Source organism: Gymnoscopelus microlampas (assembly GCF_963454915.1).
Source record: "Gymnoscopelus microlampas genome assembly, chromosome: 1".
NCBI lineage: Eukaryota > Metazoa > Chordata > Actinopteri > Myctophiformes > Myctophidae > Gymnoscopelus > Gymnoscopelus microlampas.
The window spans coordinates 527,501-552,370 of record NC_139962.1 but is presented as its reverse complement, the minus strand read 5'-3'; the positions used below and the strand labels follow the sequence as shown (position 1 = coordinate 552,370).

The window sequence follows — 24,870 nt, the reverse complement described above, 5'->3', positions numbered from 1 at the left end:
TACAGTACTTAAGTAAATGTACGTGGTTACTTTCCACCACTGCCCCCCAATAATATCTGAACTGGGGACCCCGCCCCACCAAAATAATCACACACAAATGGGGACCCACAGGTTGAGAGCCTATTGTTCTAGAGCAGTTTACCCCAAAATAACAATAATCAGAACTAAGATTATGACCTATTGTATACTTAATCTATTCAAACACAGCAGATCTACAAGCTCACAGCACATCACAATGCAGCAGTGAGCTTGTAGATCTGCTGCTTTTGAAAGAATATGAAAACATTTCTTAAACATTTTGAGGGAGAAAAACGAGACATTCTGCATAATGAGTACTTTTACTTTCGGTCATTTATTAAGTATATTTTGATGCCAATACTGTTGTGTTTTCACTCAAGTAAAATATAGAATGCATGTACTTGTAACAAAGTATTTCAAATTGACTTTGAATTGGTACTTTTACTTAAATAAAACTATTTGACCAAAGCTTGATTATATGAACTTCAGAAGCAGTATTGTTGCTCTATATCACCCTCTGGTGGTGACAGCAGGAAATAAAACACGTGGATAAGTTGAAAAATCAAACTTTATTTAAAAACAAAATATAATTCAGATTATATTCATATTTATTTTTTTATTTTATTTTTTTATCGTCAATTCCTGTTTTGAGACAAAACACGTGTTTATTCATGCCTTGCCGATTGATGTAGGCCTTTTGCTTGGCAGATAAGATGTTCATACACACACACACACACACGCACGCACGCACGCACGCACGCACGCGCACACGCACACGCACACGCACACGCACACACACACACACACACACACACACACACACACACACACACACACACATAAACAGTTGAAATCTTCTGGACAATAAGCTTTCATCATCATGTTGAATCATCAAAGGATAAAATCACAAACTACAACAAATTAATATAAACTAATAAAAACTACAACAAAAAGAGGAGGAATGTCTCCCTCTGCTGGCTGGACTGGGCCTTCACCAGCACTCCACAAACCCAGGGGCATCATGGGAAAGTGAGTTTTCTTTCAGTCGTCTCCTCCGCACAGGCTCAGCAGAGCCTTCTGGTAATCCCCCTTAGTGTGCTCCTGAAACAATACAATACAATACAATACTTAATACAATACTTAATACTCAATACTTAATACTCAATACTTAATACTTAATACTGTATCTGTTAATATCTGTTCCTGAAACAATAAAATACAATACTTAAAGGAATAGTTCACCCAAAAAATGAATTTTATATCAATTAAACACCCCATGAAACATTGATTTCATGGATGTGTTTTAGTTTTTGACTCATTTCTCCTGAGACAATAATGTGACGACCTCGTATTTCCCACAGGAGACTCAAAGAGACTCCTATGTGTCCTACTGGATACATTAGTATCTTTACTTTGAGTCTCCTACCGGATACATTAGTATCTTTACTTTGAGTCTCCTACCGGATACATTAGTATCTTTACTTTGAGTCTCCTACCGGATACATTAGTATCTTTACTTTGAGTCTCCTACCGGATACATTAGTATCTTTACTTTGAGTCTCCTACCGGATACATTAGTATCTTTACTTTGAGTCTCCTACCGGATACATTAGTATCTTTACTTTGAGTCTCCTACTGGATACATTAGTATCTTTACTTTGAGTCTCCTACTGGATACATTAGTATCTTTACTTTGAGTCTCCTACTGGATACATTAGTATCTTTACTTTGAGTCTCCTACTGGATACATTAGTATCTTTACTTTGAGTCTCCTACTGGATACATTAGTATCTTTACTTTGAGTCTCCTACTGGATACATTAGTATCTTTACTTTGAGTCTCCTACTGGATACATTAGTATCTTTACTTTGTGTCTCCTACCGGATACATTAGTATCTTTACTTTGAGTCTCCTACCGGATACATTAGTATCTTTACTTTGAGTCTCCTACTGGATACATTAGTATCTTTACTAATGTAATGAGTACAGGGTATAGGTAGGGTATATATATATATATATATATATATATATATATATATATATATATATATATATATATATATATATATATATATATATATATATATATATATATATATATATATACACACACATATATACCGGGTCAGGGTCTGGTACAGGGTCTGGTACAGGGTCTACTCACAGACAGGGTCTGGTAGAGGGTACATGTAGGGTATATATATATATATATATATATATATATATATATATATATATATATATATATATATATATATATATATATATATATATATATATATATATATATATATATATATATATATATATATATATATATGGGGTATATAGGGTACTTACAGACAGGGTCTGGTACAGGGTCTTTCCATGCTGCTTCTTGAACTCGGTTCTGATCTTCATCAGATCCACTTCACAACGAGAGACCATGATCCTGGTGACCAGCTTCTCCTTGGCTCCTTTACTCTGTAAATATATATGTTAATATCTGTTAATATATGTTAATATAAAACATTTACTCTGGAATATATATATATGTTAATATATGTTAATATATGTTAATATAAAACCTTTACTCTGGAATATATATATATATATATATATATATATATATATATATATATATATATATATATATATATATATATATATATATATATATATATATAATTATTCATAAACGTACCTTCATAATAATTATTCATAAACGTACCTTCATAATAATTATTCATAAACGTACCTTCATAATACTTATTCATAAATGTACCTTCATAATAATTATTCATAAACATACCTTCATAATAATTATTCATAAACATACCTTCATAATAATCATTCATAAACGTACCTTCATAATAATTATTCATAAACATACGTTCATAATAATTATTCATAATAATTATTCATAAACATACCTTCATAATAATTATTCATAAACGTACCTTCATAATAATTATTCATAAACGTACCTTCATAGCTTCACTGAGTCTGTTGGCGAAGTACAGCTGTCTGTTCTCAAAGCATTCCACTGCAAGGCAACACATTTAAAACATTAATAATGTTAATAATATTAATAACATGAATAACATGCTGTCTGTTCTCAAAGCATTCCACTGCAAGGCAACACATTGAAGACATTAATAACGTTAATAATATTAATAACATGAATAACATGCTGTCTGTTCTCAAAGCATTCCACTGCAAGGCCACACATTTAACAACATTTCAATAAAATGCTCATTTAGATATCTAAATGACATTAATAGCGGTCAAGTGGTGCACGGCACATCCAGACATGTGGACGGGTGCTGGATGATCCACACGCACATCCAGACATGTGGACGGGTGCTGGATGATCCACACGCACATCCAGACATGTGGACGGGTGCTGGATGATCACATCCAGACATTTGGACGCACATCCAGACATGTGGACGGGTGCTGGATGATCCAAATAGATAAACTGTGAACAAAAGGAGAAAGTCTGCACACCGTATAGATGCTCCCACAAATAATGTAATAATAGAGTGTGACAGGGTCAAAGCAGGGGGGTGAAACCAAATTGTAACATTTTTTATTGATGATGAAAAACCTGTATTACGCACTTAAAAACATCATTCTCTTAACTATATTTCTGCACTGCATGTTTTATGGTTGACAATGTATTTCCCCCCGGTCCCCGAGCCACTTGACATTGGACTCCCCTATAGGCTGTGTGACATTGGCCTTGTGACAGCGGACGGCCAATGTCCCCAGGTCACGCTGGTGGCAGAGCGAATGAGGGCGGAGTAGGGTGTGGCCCACCTTATTCAAAAGTGAGCGCGAGCCACTTGGACAGCAGAGAGACAGGCATACAGGGCAGTGTGGAAGTGACAGCCAGAAGGGACGGTTGTGCACAGGAGGAGCAGACATACCACGGAGCAGAGGTGGGGAATACAGTGATCGCGGCACGTACCAAGCCACCAGCAGCGGACGGTGAGCAGACGGCGCAGTAGCAGCAGAGACGGGGAGGACAGACAGACGAACCAAGGAACGGAGGAGAGGTCCAGTGGCGATAACGTTGCGCGCTTCACACCCTCAAAGCCAGACGTACAGTCTGGCGGGCGAGTAAGTGTCCTTCTATGCAACGTTACCTTTATAAACCCACGGTCCTAAACCTCATATGTGAAATATACCTGAACAGATGAACTGGTTCTAGTTTCTATGATTGCAGGCAATACGCACGAAGACAAGAAGAGACAGTGATTCCTGGCCTAAACCCCCGCTCCAGTTAAACCCCATATAAGGACATTCCCACCTTTTGCATTGAACCGTGATGAGTATATGACATATAGCAATTGAATTGGCACTTGGCACTTTACTGCTTCAGTAATAGTTGGCACTTTAACGCTAAATTCATTATTTATTTGCTATAGTTTGCACAAGCCCTGTCTGTTTTTAGTGTTTGGTGATTGTCTGTATTCCTGTATTTTAGTTAGTTAGTGGGCGCATTAGGAGGTTGAGGTTTTAGAATTAGTGTTATATTTTGTTTATGCTTTTCAATATTTTATGGCTTATAGACGCCACTGTATTAGCTTAATAAAATAGATTACCTTTTTTATACAAACCTGTTTCCGTCCAGCTTTCTCCAAGGGATATGTGTTGAAGTGTTGTTCTCATTTAAAAGTATTGTACTTACCTGGGTAAACTCGAACCTGTGAATAGCCTAAGAAAGAGTGTTACAGAGGACCCTACCTCTTAAATAAAAAGGTGGCGTAGTCTTGCAGTACCTAACAAACAGTATTATTCTCACAGTAATTACGCACCCCGCACTTTACCGTGCAACTGATATTTTATTGTTGTGAGTTTAATGTGTATTGTTATTTATTTATTATTGAGACAAAGTAAAGAGTGTCAGCATTCTAAAAAGAAGTGGCAAGTTACATGTGACAACCTGGCCACCGTCACATATTTGGCGTAGCGCGGCAGGACTGGGTAGAGAACAACACAAAATCCCTAAGAGAAACTGTATTGAAATTTTGCTGTTTTGCTGCTTTTTGTTTTGTTTTGTTTGGTTGAATCAAGAAAGTAATGATGATGATGCCAGTGTATCCAGGGGCACCGTGGCTACCTAAGTTTTCGGGCATAGAAGGTGAGGAGAAATACAGGGAATGGAGAGAACAGATTAAAGGATTATTGGGCACTCAGGATTTAACAGAGGAGAAAAAAGTTGCTTTTGTAGTACAGACCCTTACTGAGGAAGCTAAGCGACAAATTAGTGTAATTGACAAGGAAGATCGCAATACAGTGGCCAAAGTCTTTAAATGTTTAGACACGTTGTATAAAACATCTGTTTCTGCTTCCCAAGCTCGTGCCTTGTTCTATGGCTGTGCGCAACGCGCAGGCGAAAGTGTGCAGGCTTATATTTTGAGGCTTAGAGAGTTGTTCTGCGGGCTGCGGCGGCTCGACCCAGACACCGCTCCCTCCGATGCCATTCTGCGAGAGCAGTTACTTGTAGGACTGTCTGAAGGCCCTCTGGGTCAAGCCTTAAGAATATATGCCCGTCGAAACCCCACAGAAGACTTCGCCGCCCTAAAAAATGAGGCCTTCCTACTAGACACTGAACATAGAAGAGAAGGGACTGCTGAAATCTTGTGCCATGCTGTTAAACCTGTCTCTATCCCAACACCCTCACAGGAATCTGAATGGAGAGAGAAACTGAAACAGGAGATTATGGAAGACGTCAAATCGCAAATGCAGGGGTTTACGCAGGAGCTCATGAAAGAGATCAGACCGCTCCTTCGACCCAACACCACCGATACACGACCTCGCGGTTCGCCTCCATCTGAACGACGCCGGGAGCCGTACCAACGCAACGAGTGGGATGAGGGAGGTAGGCCGATCTGTAGGAGCTGTAGGCAGTCTGGGCACATTGCTCGCTTTTGTAAATCTGACCCCAATCATTTAAACTAGTACGCCCTGTCGCCGAGGTCCGGGAGACAGGGGTGCAGCGCGCACTCGCCAGATCAAGGGCTAATGAAGTGTTTATTGGGGACTGTCCGACTATTGGGATCACTATGGGAGGAGTCCACTTAAGGGGGTTACTGGATACTGGGTCACAAGTCACATTAATGCAGCAAAGCTTATTTGAGGAAAAATTCTCACACCTAACGTTGGGAAATGGGCCCCTTGTTTTTAAATTACGCGCCGCTAATGGTCTTGACTTACCGTACACTGGCTATGCCATATTGGACCTAGAGCTGGAGGGAATGAAGATCCCAGGGAGAGGAGTTGTAATCGTGAAAGATGAACATTGTACTCAACCGCTGATTATTGGGATGAATGTCGTGAACGCTGTATGGCATGCCCTCTTTAAATGGCCTGGGAGGCCTGTGTTTCCATGTCAGCAGGGAAGGACGCTGTGGAAGGACGCATTCGCCACCTGTAGGAGGGTGGAGGCAGTGACGAACGAAGATGGGTCCATCGGTTATGTGTGGCCGGTCGGCCGGCGGAAGATTCGAATCCCCGCGCAGAGTGAAGTGATGATCTGGGGCCGCGCTTGGAGAGGACCAAATGGAGCGGACTACGAGGCCTTGATGGAAGCCTTGCCGGATGGAAAAGATTTGGGAGTGGCCCGTGCCCTCGTCACGGTGCGCCACGGACGTGTTCCCATACGAGTGTGCAACCCACACGCATATAGTCTGGTCCTGGACCGCCACCAGAAGCTGGGGAGGCTGTACCCGGTGGAAGAAGCGGATGTCCGAGGCGGCAGGGACCTGAGCCTGTCCCTGGGGACCGACGGAGAGGTGGAAGTGGCCGTAATCAGTGTGGAAGATGATGGACCACTGAAGACCCTGCCCGAAGAGATGGAAGTGTTGACGGAGCGTGATGACCTGCCGGAGGCGCAGAAGAGAGAGTTACACGAGATGTTGTGTCGGTGGAAGAAGGTGTTCGCCATCCATGACGAGGATTTCGGACGGACGGACGTCGTGCAACACCAGATACCGACCGGAGACGCGGCACCCATACGAGAGCGACACCGGCCGTTGCCGCCCTCCATGTACCGGGAGATGAAGACCCTCCTGAATGAGATGCTGGAGAAGGGAGTCATCAAGGAGAGTTGCAGTCCGTGGGCGGCACCTATCGTACTGGTCAAGAAGAAAGATGGCAGCTGGAGGTTCTGCGTCGACTACAGGAAACTTAACGCCGTGACGCACAAGGACGCCTTCCCCCTACCCAGGATAGAAGAGACGCTCACCAGCCTGACGAAGGCGCAATGGTTCTCCACGTTAGACCTGGCCAGCGGGTATTGGCAAGTAGGAATGGATCCCCGGGACCGGGAGAAGACCGCCTTTACGACCCCGCTGGGCCTGTTCGAGTTTCAACGCATGCCGTTCGGGCTTTGTAATGCGCCCGCGACGTTCCAGAGGCTGATGCAGCAGTGTCTGAGTGGTCAGGTGACAGAATCCTTGCTGGTATATCTTGATGACATTATAGTATATTCACCTGACTTCTCCTCTCATCTACAGCACCTCGAGCTCGTCTTCCAACGCCTGTGGAGACATGGACTGAAGCTGCGGTTAGACAAATGCAAACTTCTGCGGAGGGAAGTGCAATTTCTGGGCCATGTCGTGGACAAAGAGGGAGTGCGGCCCGATCCGGAGAAAGTGGTGGCAGTGCGGGACTGGACACCACCCTCAACGGTCCGCGAGGTCCGCGCGTTTCTAGGTCTAGCGGGTTACTATAGGCGTTTCGTGTCCTCTTTTGCTGCTATAGCACGACCCTTAAACAACTTATTGATAGGAATCCCAAATGACGTAAAATCCCACCAGTGTAAAGTCGAGTGGACTTCGGAGTGCCAGCGGGCGTTTGATGCGTTAAAGAGTGCCCTCACACAAGCCCCGGTGTTAGCGTATGCGGATTATACACAGCCTTTTGTGGTTTACACTGATGCGAGTGGCCGTGGGTTGGGAGCGGTTCTAGCCCAGGTCCAAGACGGTCACGAACGTGTAATAGCTTATGCAAGCCGCAGTCTCCACCCGACCGAGCAGAATGACGCAAATTATAGCTCGTTCAAATTGGAGCTTTTGGCCCTTAAATGGGCCGTGACCGAGAAGTTTAAAGATTATCTCACTGGCGCTCGATTCACAATATTCACGGACAATAACCCTGTTGCGCATCTCCAAACGGCTAGATTGGGAGCTGTGGAACAACGGTGGGCTGCTCAACTTGCGTCGTTTACTTTCGACATCAAGTATCGACCGGGCAAAAACAACGCCAACGCTGATGCCCTATCGCGGTTCCCAGTGCAGCCTGTAGATGTGGCGGCTGTACAATCGACGCCAGCAGCCCGGGAGGATGAGTGGAGAGAGACGCAGGATCGGGATCCAGATGTGCAGGTGGTGAAGAGGTGCGTGGAACGGGGGAGAGCCCCTAATATGGTGGAGAGGAAGAATTGGACTCGGGGAGCGCGGCAACTGTTACGCCAGTGGAACAAACTGATTATACGAAATCATGTGTTATATAGGAAGGTGACCGATCCTTATACCAAAGAACAATACTCACAGATCATTTGTCCAGGTTCACGCAGAGAGGAGGTATGGAGAGGAATCCACACGGCCGCGGCGCATGCTGGGTTGGAGAGGACCTTGGCCCAGCTGCGACGTCGGTTCTATTGGCCAGGCATGGAGGGAGCGGTGCGTCAGTTACAACAGGGTTGTGTCGCCTGCAGCCTGCAGAGGAACAGGTCAGAGCCTCGGGCCCCCTTACAACCCTTTGAAGTCTCATATCCACTAGAAGTAATAGCCATTGATTTCCTCACATTAGGTAGGCCTGCTGATGCGTGGCAAAACATTCTGGTAGCTACTGACTTATTCACCCGTTATAGTTGGGCTATTGCCACCCGAGACCAGACTGCGCACACCACTGTCCGTGCGTTATGGACGCATATTATCCAGCCGTTCGGCTGTCCGGCCCGGTTCCACTCAGATCGAGGCCCCAACTTCGAGTCCGAGTTAATGCACCATTTATGTCAGACTTATGGTATTGCAAAAAGTCGCACCACTCCGTACCACCCGGCTGGGAACGGTGGAGTGGAACGATTTAATCAGACATTACTGAACATGTTGCGATCACTAGACACTGATAAACAAGGAAGATGGAATGAGCACTTACCCGAGTTAGTTCATGCTTATAACAACACGATCCATAGTGCTACGGGTTATGCCCCCGCCTACTTAATGTTTGGCCGACATTTGAGGCGCCCTATAGATGTCCAGTTAGGAGTGCAGTCAGCGCAAGAGCGCATGGGAGTGGGTGGCTGGGTACAGGACCACCAACAGAGAATGGCGACAGCTTATAGGACCGCAGGGGAGAGGATGGGCGAAACGGCCAAGAGGAGAAAGCAGGTTTATGACCGTAGGGCCGGTATTACACCCCTATTACCAGGAGAGAGAGTGTGGATTCGAACTAGGAAGAGAGATGGCCAGGGGAAATTGAGTACGTGGTGGGACCCCGAGCCTTACGCAGTGATGGAACAGGTGGGAGCTACGGGGTTGGTGTACCGAGTCAGACCCGAGAAGGGGGGGCGAGAAAAGACCATACATAGGAATGCGTTGAAAGTGTGTGTAGCCCCCAGGTCGCCCCACGAGGACCCCCCAGCTGTAGTGCAGCCCGAGCAGGTAGAAGCAACAACGCCGCAGTATTATGGGTTTCTCTCCGTCCCGAGAGCACCAGATGAGCCACGGCGCTCGGGAAGAGCAAATATAGGCCAGCCACCCCAGAGGTATGGACATGATTAGGGACAGTTGCAGGGACTGGCAACGGAAAAGTGGGGGGGGATGTGACAGGGTCAAAGCAGGGGGGTGAAACCAAATTGTAACATTTTTTATTGATGATGAAAAACCTGTATTACGCACTTAAAAACATCATTCTCTTAACTATATTTCTGCACTGCATGTTTTATGGTTGACAATGTATTTCCCCCCGGTCCCCGAGCCACTTGACATTGGACTCCCCTATAGGCTGTGTGACATTGGCCTTGTGACAGCGGACGGCCAATGTCCCCAGGTCACGCTGGTGGCAGAGCGAATGAGGGCGGAGTAGGGTGTGGCCCACCTTATTCAAAAGTGAGCGCGAGCCACTTGGACAGCAGAGAGACAGGCATACAGGGCAGTGTGGAAGTGACAGCCAGAAGGGACGGTTGTGCACAGGAGGAGCAGACATACCACGGAGCAGAGGTGGGGAATACAGTGATCGCGGCACGTACCAAGCCACCAGCAGCGGACGGTGAGCAGACGGCGCAGTAGCAGCAGAGACGGGGAGGACAGACAGACGAACCAAGGAACGGAGGAGAGGTCCAGTGGCGATAACGTTGCGCGCTTCACACCCTCAAAGCCAGACGTACAGTCTGGCGGGCGAGTAAGTGTCCTTCTATGCAACGTTACCTTTATAAACCCACGGTCCTAAACCTCATATGTGAAATATACCTGAACAGATGAACTGGTTCTAGTTTCTATGATTGCAGGCAATACGCACGAAGACAAGAAGAGACAGTGATTCCTGGCCTAAACCCCCGCTCCAGTTAAACCCCATATAAGGACATTCCCACCTTTTGCATTGAACCGTGATGAGTATATGACATATAGCAATTGAATTGGCACTTGGCACTTTACTGCTTCAGTAATAGTTGGCACTTTAACGCTAAATTCATTATTTATTTGCTATAGTTTGCACAAGCCCTGTCTGTTTTTAGTGTTTGGTGATTGTCTGTATTCCTGTATTTTAGTTAGTTAGTGGGCGCATTAGGAGGTTGAGGTTTTAGAATTAGTGTTATATTTTGTTTATGCTTTTCAATATTTTATGGCTTATAGACGCCACTGTATTAGCTTAATAAAATAGATTACCTTTTTTATACAAACCTGTTTCCGTCCAGCTTTCTCCAAGGGATATGTGTTGAAGTGTTGTTCTCATTTAAAAGTATTGTACTTACCTGGGTAAACTCGAACCTGTGAATAGCCTAAGAAAGAGTGTTACAGAGGACCCTACCTCTTAAATAAAAAGGTGGCGTAGTCTTGCAGTACCTAACAAACAGTATTATTCTCACAGTAATTACGCACCCCGCACTTTACCGTGCAACTGATATTTTATTGTTGTGAGTTTAATGTGTATTGTTATTTATTTATTATTGAGACAAAGTAAAGAGTGTCAGCATTCTAAAAAGAAGTGGCAAGTTACATGTGACAACCTGGCCACCGTCACATATTGCGGTGTAAAAAGAAGTCACTCTACCATGAAGTCATTTTGGGAGCATCAAGACGGTGTGTGGACCTTCTCCTTTTGTTCACAATAAAGGACATTAATAACATGAAGTTACTGTCTGTTTAATTATGATTATTCAATGTATAGACGCCTTAACAGAAAACGTCACACTGATAAGAACCAGGGACGTGCACAGATAGACTCTAGGTGGTGCTAGAGCACCTGCCCGCCCTTTTGAAAAAAAAGGGGGAAAAAAGTTGTTTTTTTCCCAGTTTACAGCAGGGGTCTTCAACAGGGGGTCCGGGACCCCGAGGGGGTCCTCAGAGTTACTACAGGGGGGTCCGCCAAATCTTTATGTGATTATGATTTTTCTTTTTACCATAACCACTCGAAACCTAGCATCCCTTTTCTGAGGAGAACTTTAGCCAAAAATAGCAGATCTACAAGCCCACAACGCCTCGCGCTGCGAGGCGTTGTGGGCTTGTAGATCGGCTATTTTTGGCAAAGAGGTATAGGTGTAGAGGGAAGAAAGAGCAGACCAAGTAAACAAAAAAAAAGTATAATTTACTTGAGCACCTGCCCCTCAAAATGTCTGTGCACGCCACTGATAAGAACCAGAACCCCACCTCTCATAAGATGCAATGTAAAAGTGGTCACAGGCTCACGTGTAAAAAATGCGTCCCATCAAACTTTCACATGCTGTTTTTCTCCCAGTATGGAGGAAGAATGCTTAGGATTTATACTGTGATCTCTCGCTCTTGAAATACATATTTCTTGGTTTCTGTTGTGTGTAAACACAATGATAACAATTCAAATCAGTTTTCCTCCAAACCCCTCCTCCTCCAGTGTCTGTCATCAGAACGGATGGAGCGCTCTGTGATCACATTATATATATTATTATATTATTATAAATACATATATATGTCATCAGAACGGATGGAGCGCTCTGTGATCACATTATATATATATTATTATATTATTATAAATACATATATATGTCATCAGAACGGATGGAGCGCTCTGTGATCACATTATATATATTATTATATTATTATAAATACATATATATGTCATCAGAACAGAGGGAGCGCTCTGTGATCACATTATATATATATTATTATATTATTATAAATACATATATATGTCATCAGAACAGATGGAGCGCTCTGTGATCACATTATATATATTATTATATTATTATAAATACATATATATGTCATCAGAACGGATGGAGCGCTCTGTGATCACATTATATATATTATTATATTATTATAAATACATATATATGTCATCAGAACGGATGGAGCGCTCTGTGATCACATTATATATATTATTATATTATTATAAATACATATATATGTCATCAGAACAGATGGAGCGCTCTGTGATCACATTATATATATTATTATATTATTATAAATACATATATATGTCATCAGAACGGATGGAGCGCTCTGTGATCACATTATATATATATTATTATATTATTATAAATACATATATATGTCATCAGAACGGATGGAGCGCTCTGTGATCACATTATATATATATTATTATAAATACATATATATGTCATCAGAACGGATGGAGCGCTCTGTGATCACATTATATATATTATTATATTATTATAAATACATATATATGTCATAAGAACAGAGGGAGCGCTCTGTGATCACATTATATATATTATTATATTATTATAAATACATATATATGTCATCAGAACAGATGGAGCGCTCTGTGATCACATTATATATATTATTATATTATTATAAATACATATATATGTCATCAGAACAGATGGAGCGCTCTGTGATCACATTATATATATTATTATATTATTATAAATACATATATATGTCATCAGAACAGATGGAGCGCTCTGTGATCACATTATATATATTATTATATTATTATAAATACATATATATGTCATCAGAACGGATGGAGCGCTCTGTGATCACATTATATATATTATTATATTATTATAAATACATATATATGTCATCAGAACAGATGGAGCGCTCTGTGATCACATTATATATATTATTATATTATTATAAATACATATATATGTCATCAGAACGGATGGAGCGCTCTGTGATCACATTATATATATATTATTATATTATTATAAATACATATATATGTCATCAGAACGGATGGAGCGCTCTGTGATCACATTATATATATTATTATATTATTATAAATACATATATATGTCATCAGAACAGATGGAGCGCTCTGTGATCACATTATATATATTATTATATTATTATAAATACATATATATGTCATCAGAACGGATGGAGCGCTCTGTGATCACATTATATATATTATTATATTATTATAAATACATATATATGTCATCAGAACAGATGGAGCGCTCTGTGATCACATTATATATATTATTATATTATTATAAATACATATATATGTCATCAGAACGGATGGAGCGCTCTGTGATCACATTATATATATTATTATATTATTATAAATACATATATATGTCATCAGAACAGATGGAGCGCTCTGTGATCACATTATATATATTATTATATTATTATAAATACATATATATGTCATCAGAACGGATGGAGCGCTCTGTGATCACATTATATATATATTATTATATTATTATAAATACATATATATGTCATCAGAACGGATGGAGCGCTCTGTGATCACATTATATATATTATTATATTATTATAAATACATATATATGTCATCAGAACGGATGGAGCGCTCTGTGATCACATTATATATATATTATTATATTATTATAAATACATATATATGTCATCAGAACAGATGGAGCGCTCTGTGATCACATTATATATATTATTATATTATTATAAATACATATATATGTCATCAGAACGGATGGAGCGCTCTGTGATCACATTATATATATATTATTATATTATTATAAATACATATATATGTCATCAGAACAGATGGAGCGCTCTGTGATCACATTATATATATTATTATATTATTATAAATACATATATATGTCATAAGAACAGAGGGAGCGCTCTGTGATCACATTATATATATTATTATATTATTATAAATACATATATATGTCATCAGAACGGATGGAGCGCTCTGTGATCACATTATATATATTATTATATTATTATAAATACATATATATGTCATCAGAACAGATGGAGCGCTCTGTGATCACATTATATATATTATTATATTATTATAAATACATATATATGTCATCAGAACAGATGGAGCGCTCTGTGATCACATTATATATATATTATTATATTATTATAAATACATATATATGTCATCAGAACGGATGGAGCGCTCTGTGATCACATTATATATATTATTATATTATTATAAATACATATATATGTCATCAGAACAGATGGAGCGCTCTGTGATCACATTATATATATTATTATATTATTATAAATACATATATATGTCATAAGAACGGATGGAGCGCTCTGTGATCACATTATATATATTATTATATTATTATAAATACATATATATGTCATCAGAACGGATGGAGCGCTCTGTGATCACATTATATATATATTATTATATTATTATAAATACATATATATGTCATCAGAACGGATGGAGCGCTCTGTGATCACATTATATATATATTATTATATTATTATAAATACATATATATGTCATAAGAACAGATGGAGCGCTCTGTGATCACATTATATATATATTATTATAAATACATATATATGTCATCAGAACGGATGGAGCGCTCTGTGATCACATTATATATATATTATTATATTATTATAAATACATATATATGTCATCAGAACGGATGGAGCGCTCTGTGATCACATTATATATATATTATTATATTATTATAAATACATATATATGTCATCAGAACGGATGGAGCGCTCTGTGATCACATTATATATATATTATTATATTATTATAAATACATATATATGTCATAAGAACGGATGGAGCGCTCTGTGATCACATTATATATATATTATTATATTATTATAAATACATATATATGTCATCAGAACGGATGGAGCGCTCTGTGATCACATTATATATATTATTATATTATTATAAATACATATATATGTCATCAGAACAGATGGAGCGCTCTGTGATCACATTATATATATATTATTATATTATTATAAATACATATATATGTCATCAGAACGGATGGAGCGCTCTGTGATCACATTATATATATTATTATATTATTATAAATACATATATATGTCATCAGAACGGATGGAGCGCTCTGTGATCACATTATATATATTATTATATTATTATAAATACATATATATGTCATCAGAACGGATGGAGCGCTCTGTGATCACATTATATATATATTATTATATTATTATAAATACATATATATGTCATCAGAACGGATGGAGCGCTCTGTGATCACATTATATATATATATATATATTATTATAAATACATATATATGTCATCAGAACGGATGGAGCGCTCTGTGATCACATTATATATATATTATTATATTATTATAAATACATATATATGTCATCAGAACGGATGGAGCGCTCTGTGATCACATTATATATATATTATTATATTATTATAAATACATATATATGTCATAAGAACAGAGGGAGCGCTCTGTGATCACATTATATATATTATTATATTATTATAAATACATATATATGTCATCAGAACGGATGGAGCGCTCTGTGATCACATTATATATATTATTATATTATTATAAATACATATATATGTCATCAGAACGGATGGAGCGCTCTGTGATCACATTATATATATATTATTATATTATTATAAATACATATATATGTCATCAGAACGGATGGAGCGCTCTGTGATCACATTATATATATTATTATATTATTATAAATACATATATATGTCATAAGAACGGATGGAGCGCTCTGTGATCACATTATATATATTATTATATTATTATAAATACATATATATGTCATCAGAACGGATGGAGCGCTCTGTGATCACATTATATATATATTATTATATTATTATAAATACATATATATGTCATCAGAACGGATGGATCGCTCTGTGATCACGGCACCAGAACCTGCTCTTGCTGGCGCAGCTGCAGCCCGTCAAGACTAATTTATGCTCCGTCCCGCGATGGTGTCGCACCGCAGAGAACAGCAGACCTCCAAGCTCACAACGGTCTCATGGACGAAGCAGTTGTGAGCTTGTATGTCACACAGAGGAGGTTGAAAGAAGTGAAACCAGCGAAACCCCAAAACAACAGGTTTGGGGATCTGTTGTTGGGAATTGATTACATGAAAAAGTCACCTGTGCGTCCAGTCTCTATGTTTGTAAACAAATCATTGGTCTATTATTAGGAAACAGGAAGTAATCTGTCTGTTTTCAGAGCGTTCAGGTGAAAGGTCACAGATTTACCATTGAATCAAAAGTGACAAAACATCGTATGGAGGAAAAAAGGTAAAGACCTGAATGTCATCATGACTGATGTGTTTCAACATGTGAACTATGACCCGGTAGTGATAGGCACCGACCAATGGGACAGATGAACTATGACCCCGGTAGTGATAGGCACCGACCAATGGGACAGATGAACTATGACCCCGGTAGTGATAGGCACCGACCAATGGGACAGATGAACTATGACCCCGGTAGTGATAGGCACCGACCAATGGGACAGATGAACTATGACCCGGTAGTGATAGGCTCCACTGGGCGGGTTTTCACTTAGTGATCCAGCAGGAGAATGCAAGGCAGCCAGTATCATATAATATATGTACTTAAATACATGTAAACATCTTTATGTTTGATGATCTGCCCCGTCTGAGGAGCTGTCTGGCCCTAAAGGAAGAAGCCTAACAAAAGTATTCCAAATAAATGATTCAGATTCAATCAGTTTGTATTAATCCTAGTTTCACATCCTATAGAGCATCGGGAGCAATTAGGGGTTCAGCGTCTTGCTCAAGGACACTTCTACACTAACTCTAGGGGAGCACCCCAGCCCGGGATCCAACTGGGAACCTTGCGGTTTTCCAGTTCACTCCCTGAGCCACTGCCGCCCCTCATAATGATGTAGAATAGACATGATGGGGTTCATGTGGTTAATGTTATTCATAATGATGTAGAATAGACATGATGGGGTTCATGTGGTTAATGTTATTCATAATGATGTAGAATAGACATGATGGGGTTCATTAATGTTATTCATAATGATGTAGGCCATACATGGGCAACTGGCGGCCCGGGGGCCACATGCGGCCCCCACCTTCACTTAATGTGGCCCGCAGGTTAATATCAGAATAGTGATATATTATTGATATCAGCTGTTTACAATTCCAAACATGCAAACATGACCCGCTTTAATTACTTCAGTCTATATTAGTAGCTTAATGACTAGTATTACATTTCTATTGTCTTTTTTTATGTCCAATATATTTGTATTTAAGTTCATAAAGTTACACATAAGTATAACTAAATGTATTTGAAATTAAATACAAATGTTACTTTTCAGGATTCAAATTTAAAAATAGCACAAAAAAAATCAGGATTCCAATTCAAAAATAGCAAAAATAGCAGATCTACAAGCTCAAAACGCGTCGCGCTGCGACGCGTTTTGAGCTTATAGATCGGCTATTTTTGCTACTTTTGTAGCAAAAGTATATGCAATGCGACAGTATGTGCAATGTGGCCCTCTGGAGTGAGTGTGGAAATACAGCGGCCCTCTCCATCATGAAGTTGCCCACCCCTGATGTAGGCCCAATGATGTTTTCATATTTGTCAAGGTGTGCTAATGTTTTCATATTGCTGGATAATATGGATAATGTTCATGTTTTATATTGCATGTTGAGTCGTATTTGATTCCTCTGTCCTCACTTCTATAATTAGCACTAGTGCTAGAAATGGGCTCAACGGGCTGTGTGACCGCACCTTAATCCGGACACTTCCTGTTTCATTCCTGCCATTTCCTGTTTCCTGTGTTGTCTTAAAGAGACAGGGCTCAGTCCAAATCCAAACATCCCTAGTGTGTGACATTAATGTGAACATAGACTCTGAAGCCAGAATCTATGTTCAGACAGACAGACAGACAGACAGACAGACAGACAGGCAGACAGACAGACAGACAGACAGACAGACAGACAGACAGACAGATTTACCCAGTGTGAGGAAGGATTTCTCCAGATCTCCTTTCACTTCCATCTTGATGCTTTCCTTCATGTCATATGGACTGTAGCTCTTATACCTGTCAAACACTGAGAGAAACCATACCACTGTTATTACATGTACAGAGACACCATACCACTGTTATTACATGTACAGAGAAACCATACCACTGTTATTACATGTACAGAGAAACCATACCACTGTTATTACATGTACAGAGAAACCATACCACTGTTATTACATGTACAGAGAAACCATACCACTGTTATTACACATAATGTTATTTGTTTTTATTATTGTCACCTTTCTGCAGATGAGGGACGCTCCGTTCAGACATGATGGAGATCCAGACACCAACATCTGTTCCTTTCCTCTTCACCCCGGCCTCATACAGAGCCTAGATAATGATAATAATAATGATAATAATAATAATAATAATAATAATAATAATAATAATAATAATAATAATAATAATAATAATAATAATATGTGCCGAGGTGTCCCAGAGATACTTAACCCCCCCTCACCCCCCCCCCCCCCCCCCTGCACTCAAGTCTGACCACATGAGTAGAAATCAGCTGAACTTCTCCCACAAGATCAAATATGTTTAAGTTAATATTTGTTCAAAATGTAAATTCTTCTATTGTTTATACACAAATGATCAATTTTTTAACGTCTATGATTTAAGATAATGTGCAGGATATTATTATAGTGGAGCTGGTATATGACTCACTATTCAATCAATCAATCAATCAATCAATCAATCAATCAATCAATCACTCACCTTGGCGTCCTGATCGATCTTTTCGTAGTCGACCACATTGGACGGCTCGTCTCTCTTCGTCTGTGATGTGAACACGATGACAATGGATTTAATCACATGAATGAATTAACACATTAATTATTAATTAATGAATTAATGAATTCTAACCTCACAAAACTATGTCTAAACTATGTCTAAACCTAGACTGTAACCTCACAAAACAATGCCTAAACCTCACCCTAACAAAAATATACCTAAACCTAACCTCATAAAAACTGTGTGGAGAGAGGGAAAACATGTTAATACAGCTGTTCCATGTTAATACAGCTGTTTCATGTTAATACAGCTGTTCCATGTTAATACAGCTGTTCCATGTTAATACAGCTGTTCCATGTTAATACAGCTGTTTCATGTTAATACAGCTGTTCCATGTTAATACAGCTGTTCCATGTGTAATCAGCCCCAGGACCCACTTTGAGAACCATGTGACATAAACAGTCCATCTGATTGGCTGGAGGGTCTCACCTGGACCAGAGCCAGCAGGAGTTTAGCGAAGTCCCCTGAAGTGTCCCCAGCAACGTCCTTCTCTAAGTCCTTCTTAAACACTGTAAAATACATGATACACGTTACATCTAAGTCCTTCTTAAACACTGTAAAATACATGATAAACTTTACATCTAAGTCCTTCTTAAACACTGTAAAATACATGATAAACTTTACATCTAAGTCCTTAGTCCTGTTTTTCTTTATATGCATGCTTGAATAAATGGACCACAGTGAGATGTAAGAGTTGATACTATGAAGACCCCTGCTGTAAACTGAAAATGTTTTTTTTTTTTTTTTCTTTCAAAAGGGCACTTCTGGTCAAGAGGGCAAAGGGCAGGCGCTCTAGCACCACCTAGAGCATACATGGGCAACTGGCGGCCCGGGGGCCACATGCGGCCCCCACCTTCACTTAATGCGGCCCGCAGGTTAATATCAGAATAGTGATATATTATTGATATCAGCTGTTTACAATTCCAAACATGCAAACATGACCCGCTTTAATTACTTCAGTCTATATTAGTAGCTTAATGACTAGTATTACATTTCTATTGTCTTTTTTTATGTCCAATATATTTGTATTTAAGTTCATAAAGTTACACATAAGTATAACTAAATGTATTTGAAATTAAATAAAAACGTTACTTTTCAGGATTCAAATTTAAAAATAGCACAAAAAAAAAATCAGGATTCCAATTCAAAAGTAGCAAAAATAGCCGATCTACAAGCTCAAAACGCGTCGCAGCGCGACGCGTTTTGAGCTTGTAGATCGGCTATTTTTGCTACTTTTGTAGCAAAAGTATATGCAATGCGACAGTATGTGCAATGTGGCCCTCTGGAGTGAGTGTGGAAATACAGCGGCCCTCTCCATCATAAAGTTGCCCACCCCTGACCTAGAGTCTATCTGTGCACGTCCCTGTACAGATGTGTCCCTGTACAGATGTGCACGTCCCTGTACAGATGTGTCCCTGTACAGATGTGTCCCTGTACAGATGTGCACGTCCCTGTACAGATGTGCACGTCCCTGTACAGATGTGCACGTCCCTGTACAGATGTGCACGTCCCTGTACAGATGTGCACGTCCCTGTACAGATGTGCACGTCCCTGTACAGATGTGCACGTCCCTGTACAGATGTGCACGTCCCTGTACAGATGTGCACGTCCCTGTACAGATGTGCACGTCCCTGTACAGATGTGCACGTCCCTGTACAGATGTGCGGTGGAAACCTACGTTCTTTATAAACCGTCTTGATCTCCTGAAGCTCCTGGTTGTTTCTGGAACAAACGATCTCTATGAGGCTTTCTTCATCTGTTCCCAAACCCTGAGGATCAGACACAACAACCACACTGTTATAGAACCAAACCCTGAGGATCAGACACAACAACCACACTGTTATAGAACCAAACCCTGAGGATCAGACACAACAACCACACTGTTATAGAACCAAACCCTGAGGATCAAACACAACAACCACACTGTTATAGAACCAAACCCTGAGGATCAGACACAACAACCACACTGTTACAGAACCAAACCCTGAGGATCAAACACAACAACCACACTGTTATAGAACCAAACCCTGAGGATCAGACACAACCACACTGTTACAGAACCAAACCCTGAGGATCAAACACAACAACCACACTGTTATAGAACCAAACCCTGAGGATCAGACACAACAACCACACTGTTATAGAACCAAACCCTGAGGATCAGACACAACAACCACACTGTTACAGAACCAAACCCTGAGGATCAGACACAACCACACTGTTATAGAACCAAACCCTGAGGATCAGACACAACAACCACACTGTTACAGAACCAAACCCTGAGGATCAGACACAACCACACTGTTACAGAACCAAACCCTGAGGATCAGACACAACCACACTGTTACAGAACCAAACCCTGAGGATCAGACACAACAACCACACTGTTACAGAACCAAACCCTGAGGATCAGACACAACCACACTGTTACAGAACCAAACCCTGAGGATCAGACACAACCACACTGTTACAGAACCAAACCCTGAGGATCAGACACAACCACACTGTTACAGAACCAAACCCTGAGGATCAGACACAACCACACTGTTACATTCCAGACAGACAGACAGACAGACAGACAGACAGACAGACAGAGAGACAGAGAGACAGACAGACAGACAGACAGACAGACAGACAGACAGACAGACAGACAGGCAGGCAGGCAGGCAGGCAGACAGACAGACAGACAGACAGACAGACAGACAGACAGACAGACAGACAGACAGACAGACAGACAGACAGACAGGCAGGCAGGCAGACAGACAGACAGACAGACAGACAGACAGACAGACAGACAGACAGACAGACAGACAGACAGACAGACAGACAGACAGACAGACAGACAGACAGACAGACCTTCATAGAAGCCTTCAGTTCAGAAGCATCGTACTGAGAGGTGCTCTTCATCAGTCCCAGCATCACAGCCTCCAGGGATCCAGATAGCGCCCCCTTCAGGGCACTGATTAGATCCTGCATGTCAAAACACAAACACATGAGACTATGAGACTCCATGAGACTCTATGAGACTCTGTGAGACTCTGTGAGACTCTGTGAGACTCTATGAGACTCTAGAGCCAAATTCCATTCCCCAAAGCTCGGTCACTCGCTCACTCTCCTCGCTTCCTCCACTCGCGCCTAAGCCCCGCCCCTGCGAGGAGCCGAGGATTATTTGCGAGGACGAGTGGTCGAGCGGTTTCCCTCAAAGGATCAGAATGCACTCAGCAGCGTCATCTCAAAGCGACGGCAAATTCCGCGATCACTTATGACATCTCACACAGCTGGACCAGAGCCGTGGATGAACATATACATGCATAGAATAATATGCAGGTATAGAATAATACAGAATATAAGAATAGACAATTCATCAATATGGATGGATGGCCACATCGTTATCTTTATAGTCAACATTGTTGTGCAAAGCCATTTATTCCTGAAATAGTGAATGAAGCGCCAGGATGAGCAAACTTACATTTATGAATTAAATCCTGACCTGTCCCTCTTTTTGCTCGTACAGTCCCCAGAACCCCAGAACAAAAATGTGTTTACTCCATGAAGTGTAGATGTGTGTCAAAAAGGAAACGTTGCAGCCGAGGGGCGCGCAGAACGGTGGATGCATATTTATAGCAGAAACAACTTCACATTTAACTATAGCCCTACTCATTCAATTCTGAAATTGTTAAATTCTCTACTAGCTGTGAAGGGTCTTCTTCTATGTGTATCAGTCATGATTGTTTCGCCATCAAACAATAACAAGCAAAAAGGAAATATCGGCGGGTCCTTCTTCTCCATTGCGCTGCTCGCGCACCTCTCGTCCTAAAACACCTTCGCCGTGCACTGCATTGAGGCATGCACGAAGAGAAACTATCAGCTTTTGAGACAGAATAAATGTGCACAATATATTTTACAATGTATAATTGTATTATGCTTTATATCATACAACGCAATAAAGCCAGTGGCTTGTTGCGGTCTTTTCAGTTACTTTACACTGTGTGTGTGTGTGTGTGTGTGTGTGTGTGTGTGTGTGTGTGTGTGTGTGTGTGTGTGTGTGTGTGTGTGTGTGTGTGAGATGCGCAACAAGTGAGCGGCAGGGGCGAGGGGGGGGGGGTGTTTTCGGCACATGTGGAGGAGGAGGACCATGTATACGTCACGGGAGAAGGGGAAAAAAACAAAAACAAGTGTACACGTGATGCGGAAGTCTGCCGCGGAGGAGCTGTTGAGAGTGGTCGAGCGTACACTTGATGTTTCGAGGGTACACTTGATGTACACTCGCTCAATGCGGAAGTGGAGAGCCTCCTCGCCTCCTCCACTCGACTCCACTCGACTCCTCAGAGAAGCATATGAACAATTGGACTACTTCCGATTCGAAGTCGGAGTGACCGAGTGGGAGTGAGCGAGTGGCCGAGATTTTCGGTATTGGAATTTGGCTTATGAGACTCTGAGACTCTATGAGACTCTATGAGACTCAATGAGACTCTATGAGACTCTATGAGACTCTATGAGACTCTATGAGACTCAATGAGACTCAATGAGAATGAGACTCAATGAGACTCTATGAGACTCTATGAGACTCAATGAGACTCTATGAGACTCTATGAGACTCTATGAGACTCTATGAGACTCTATGAGACTCAATGAGACTCAATGAGACTCTATGAGACTCTATGAGACTCTATGAGACTCTATGAGACTCAATGAGACTCAATGAGACTCAATGAGACTCTATGAGACTCAATGAGACTCAATGAGACTCAATGAGACTCAATGAGACTCTATGAGACTCAATGAGACTCTATGAGACTCTATGAGACTCAATGAGACTCTATGAGACTCTATGAGACTCTATGAGACTCTATGAGACTCAATGAGACTCAATGAGACTCTATGAGACTCTATGAGACTCTATGAGACTCTATGAGACTCTATGAGACTCAATGAGACTCAATGAGACTCTATGAGACTCTAGGAGACTCTATGAGACTCAATGAAGATCTCTTTGCGGATCCCGTGCTAATAATCATTATAATACTTTATAAATTATAATTGTCCTCTGTAACAAAACATTTATACATTATAAATATTACATTATAATTATAATACTTTATATATTATAATTGTCCTCTGTAACAAAACATTTATACATTATAAATATTACATTATAATTATAATACTTTATAAATTATAATTGTCCTCTGTAACAAAACATTTATACATTATAAATATTACATTATAATTATAATACTTTATAAATTATAATTGTCCTCTGTAACAAAACATTTATACATTATAAATATTACATTATAATTATAATACTTTATAAATTATAATTGTCCTCTGTAACAAAACATTTAAATAAAAAACACCTTAAATATTTTCTTTATTTTATTTACTCAAGGGAAATGTCGCATGGCGGCGGTTCCGGTAGGAGACACAAAGTTGACCCTTTGTGTCTCCCACCGGAACCGCCGCCGCTCATCAAATCATTGTGTCAGGAATGCAACAAAAACTAAACAAATCTCCATGAATTCAAGTCTCCATGGTGACTAATCCATAGAAAATAAGTCCCTTTAAGCCACACC

General features: G+C 40.4%; 1 protein-coding gene across 1 annotated transcript in view; it reads right to left on the bottom strand.

The window, feature by feature from the left end:
* Positions 1 to 568: 568 nt before the first annotated feature.
* The window catches only part of LOC311044737 (annexin A2-A-like), a 34,989-nt gene continuing 10,687 nt past the window's right edge, over positions 569 to 24,870 (bottom strand). The window contains exons 5-13 of the mRNA XM_084056498.1: positions 22,151 to 22,264; positions 20,973 to 21,063; positions 19,724 to 19,803; positions 19,220 to 19,279; positions 18,739 to 18,832; positions 18,429 to 18,524; positions 2,985 to 3,043; positions 2,359 to 2,481; positions 569 to 1,119 (exon numbers count right to left, since the gene is read on the bottom strand). Coding sequence (XP_083912624.1) covers positions 1,060 to 1,119; positions 2,359 to 2,481; positions 2,985 to 3,043; positions 18,429 to 18,524; positions 18,739 to 18,832; positions 19,220 to 19,279; positions 19,724 to 19,803; positions 20,973 to 21,063; positions 22,151 to 22,264 — 777 coding nt within the window. The 3' untranslated portion in view covers positions 569 to 1,059. The remainder of the gene's footprint in view (positions 1,120 to 2,358; positions 2,482 to 2,984; positions 3,044 to 18,428; positions 18,525 to 18,738; positions 18,833 to 19,219; positions 19,280 to 19,723; positions 19,804 to 20,972; positions 21,064 to 22,150; positions 22,265 to 24,870) is intronic.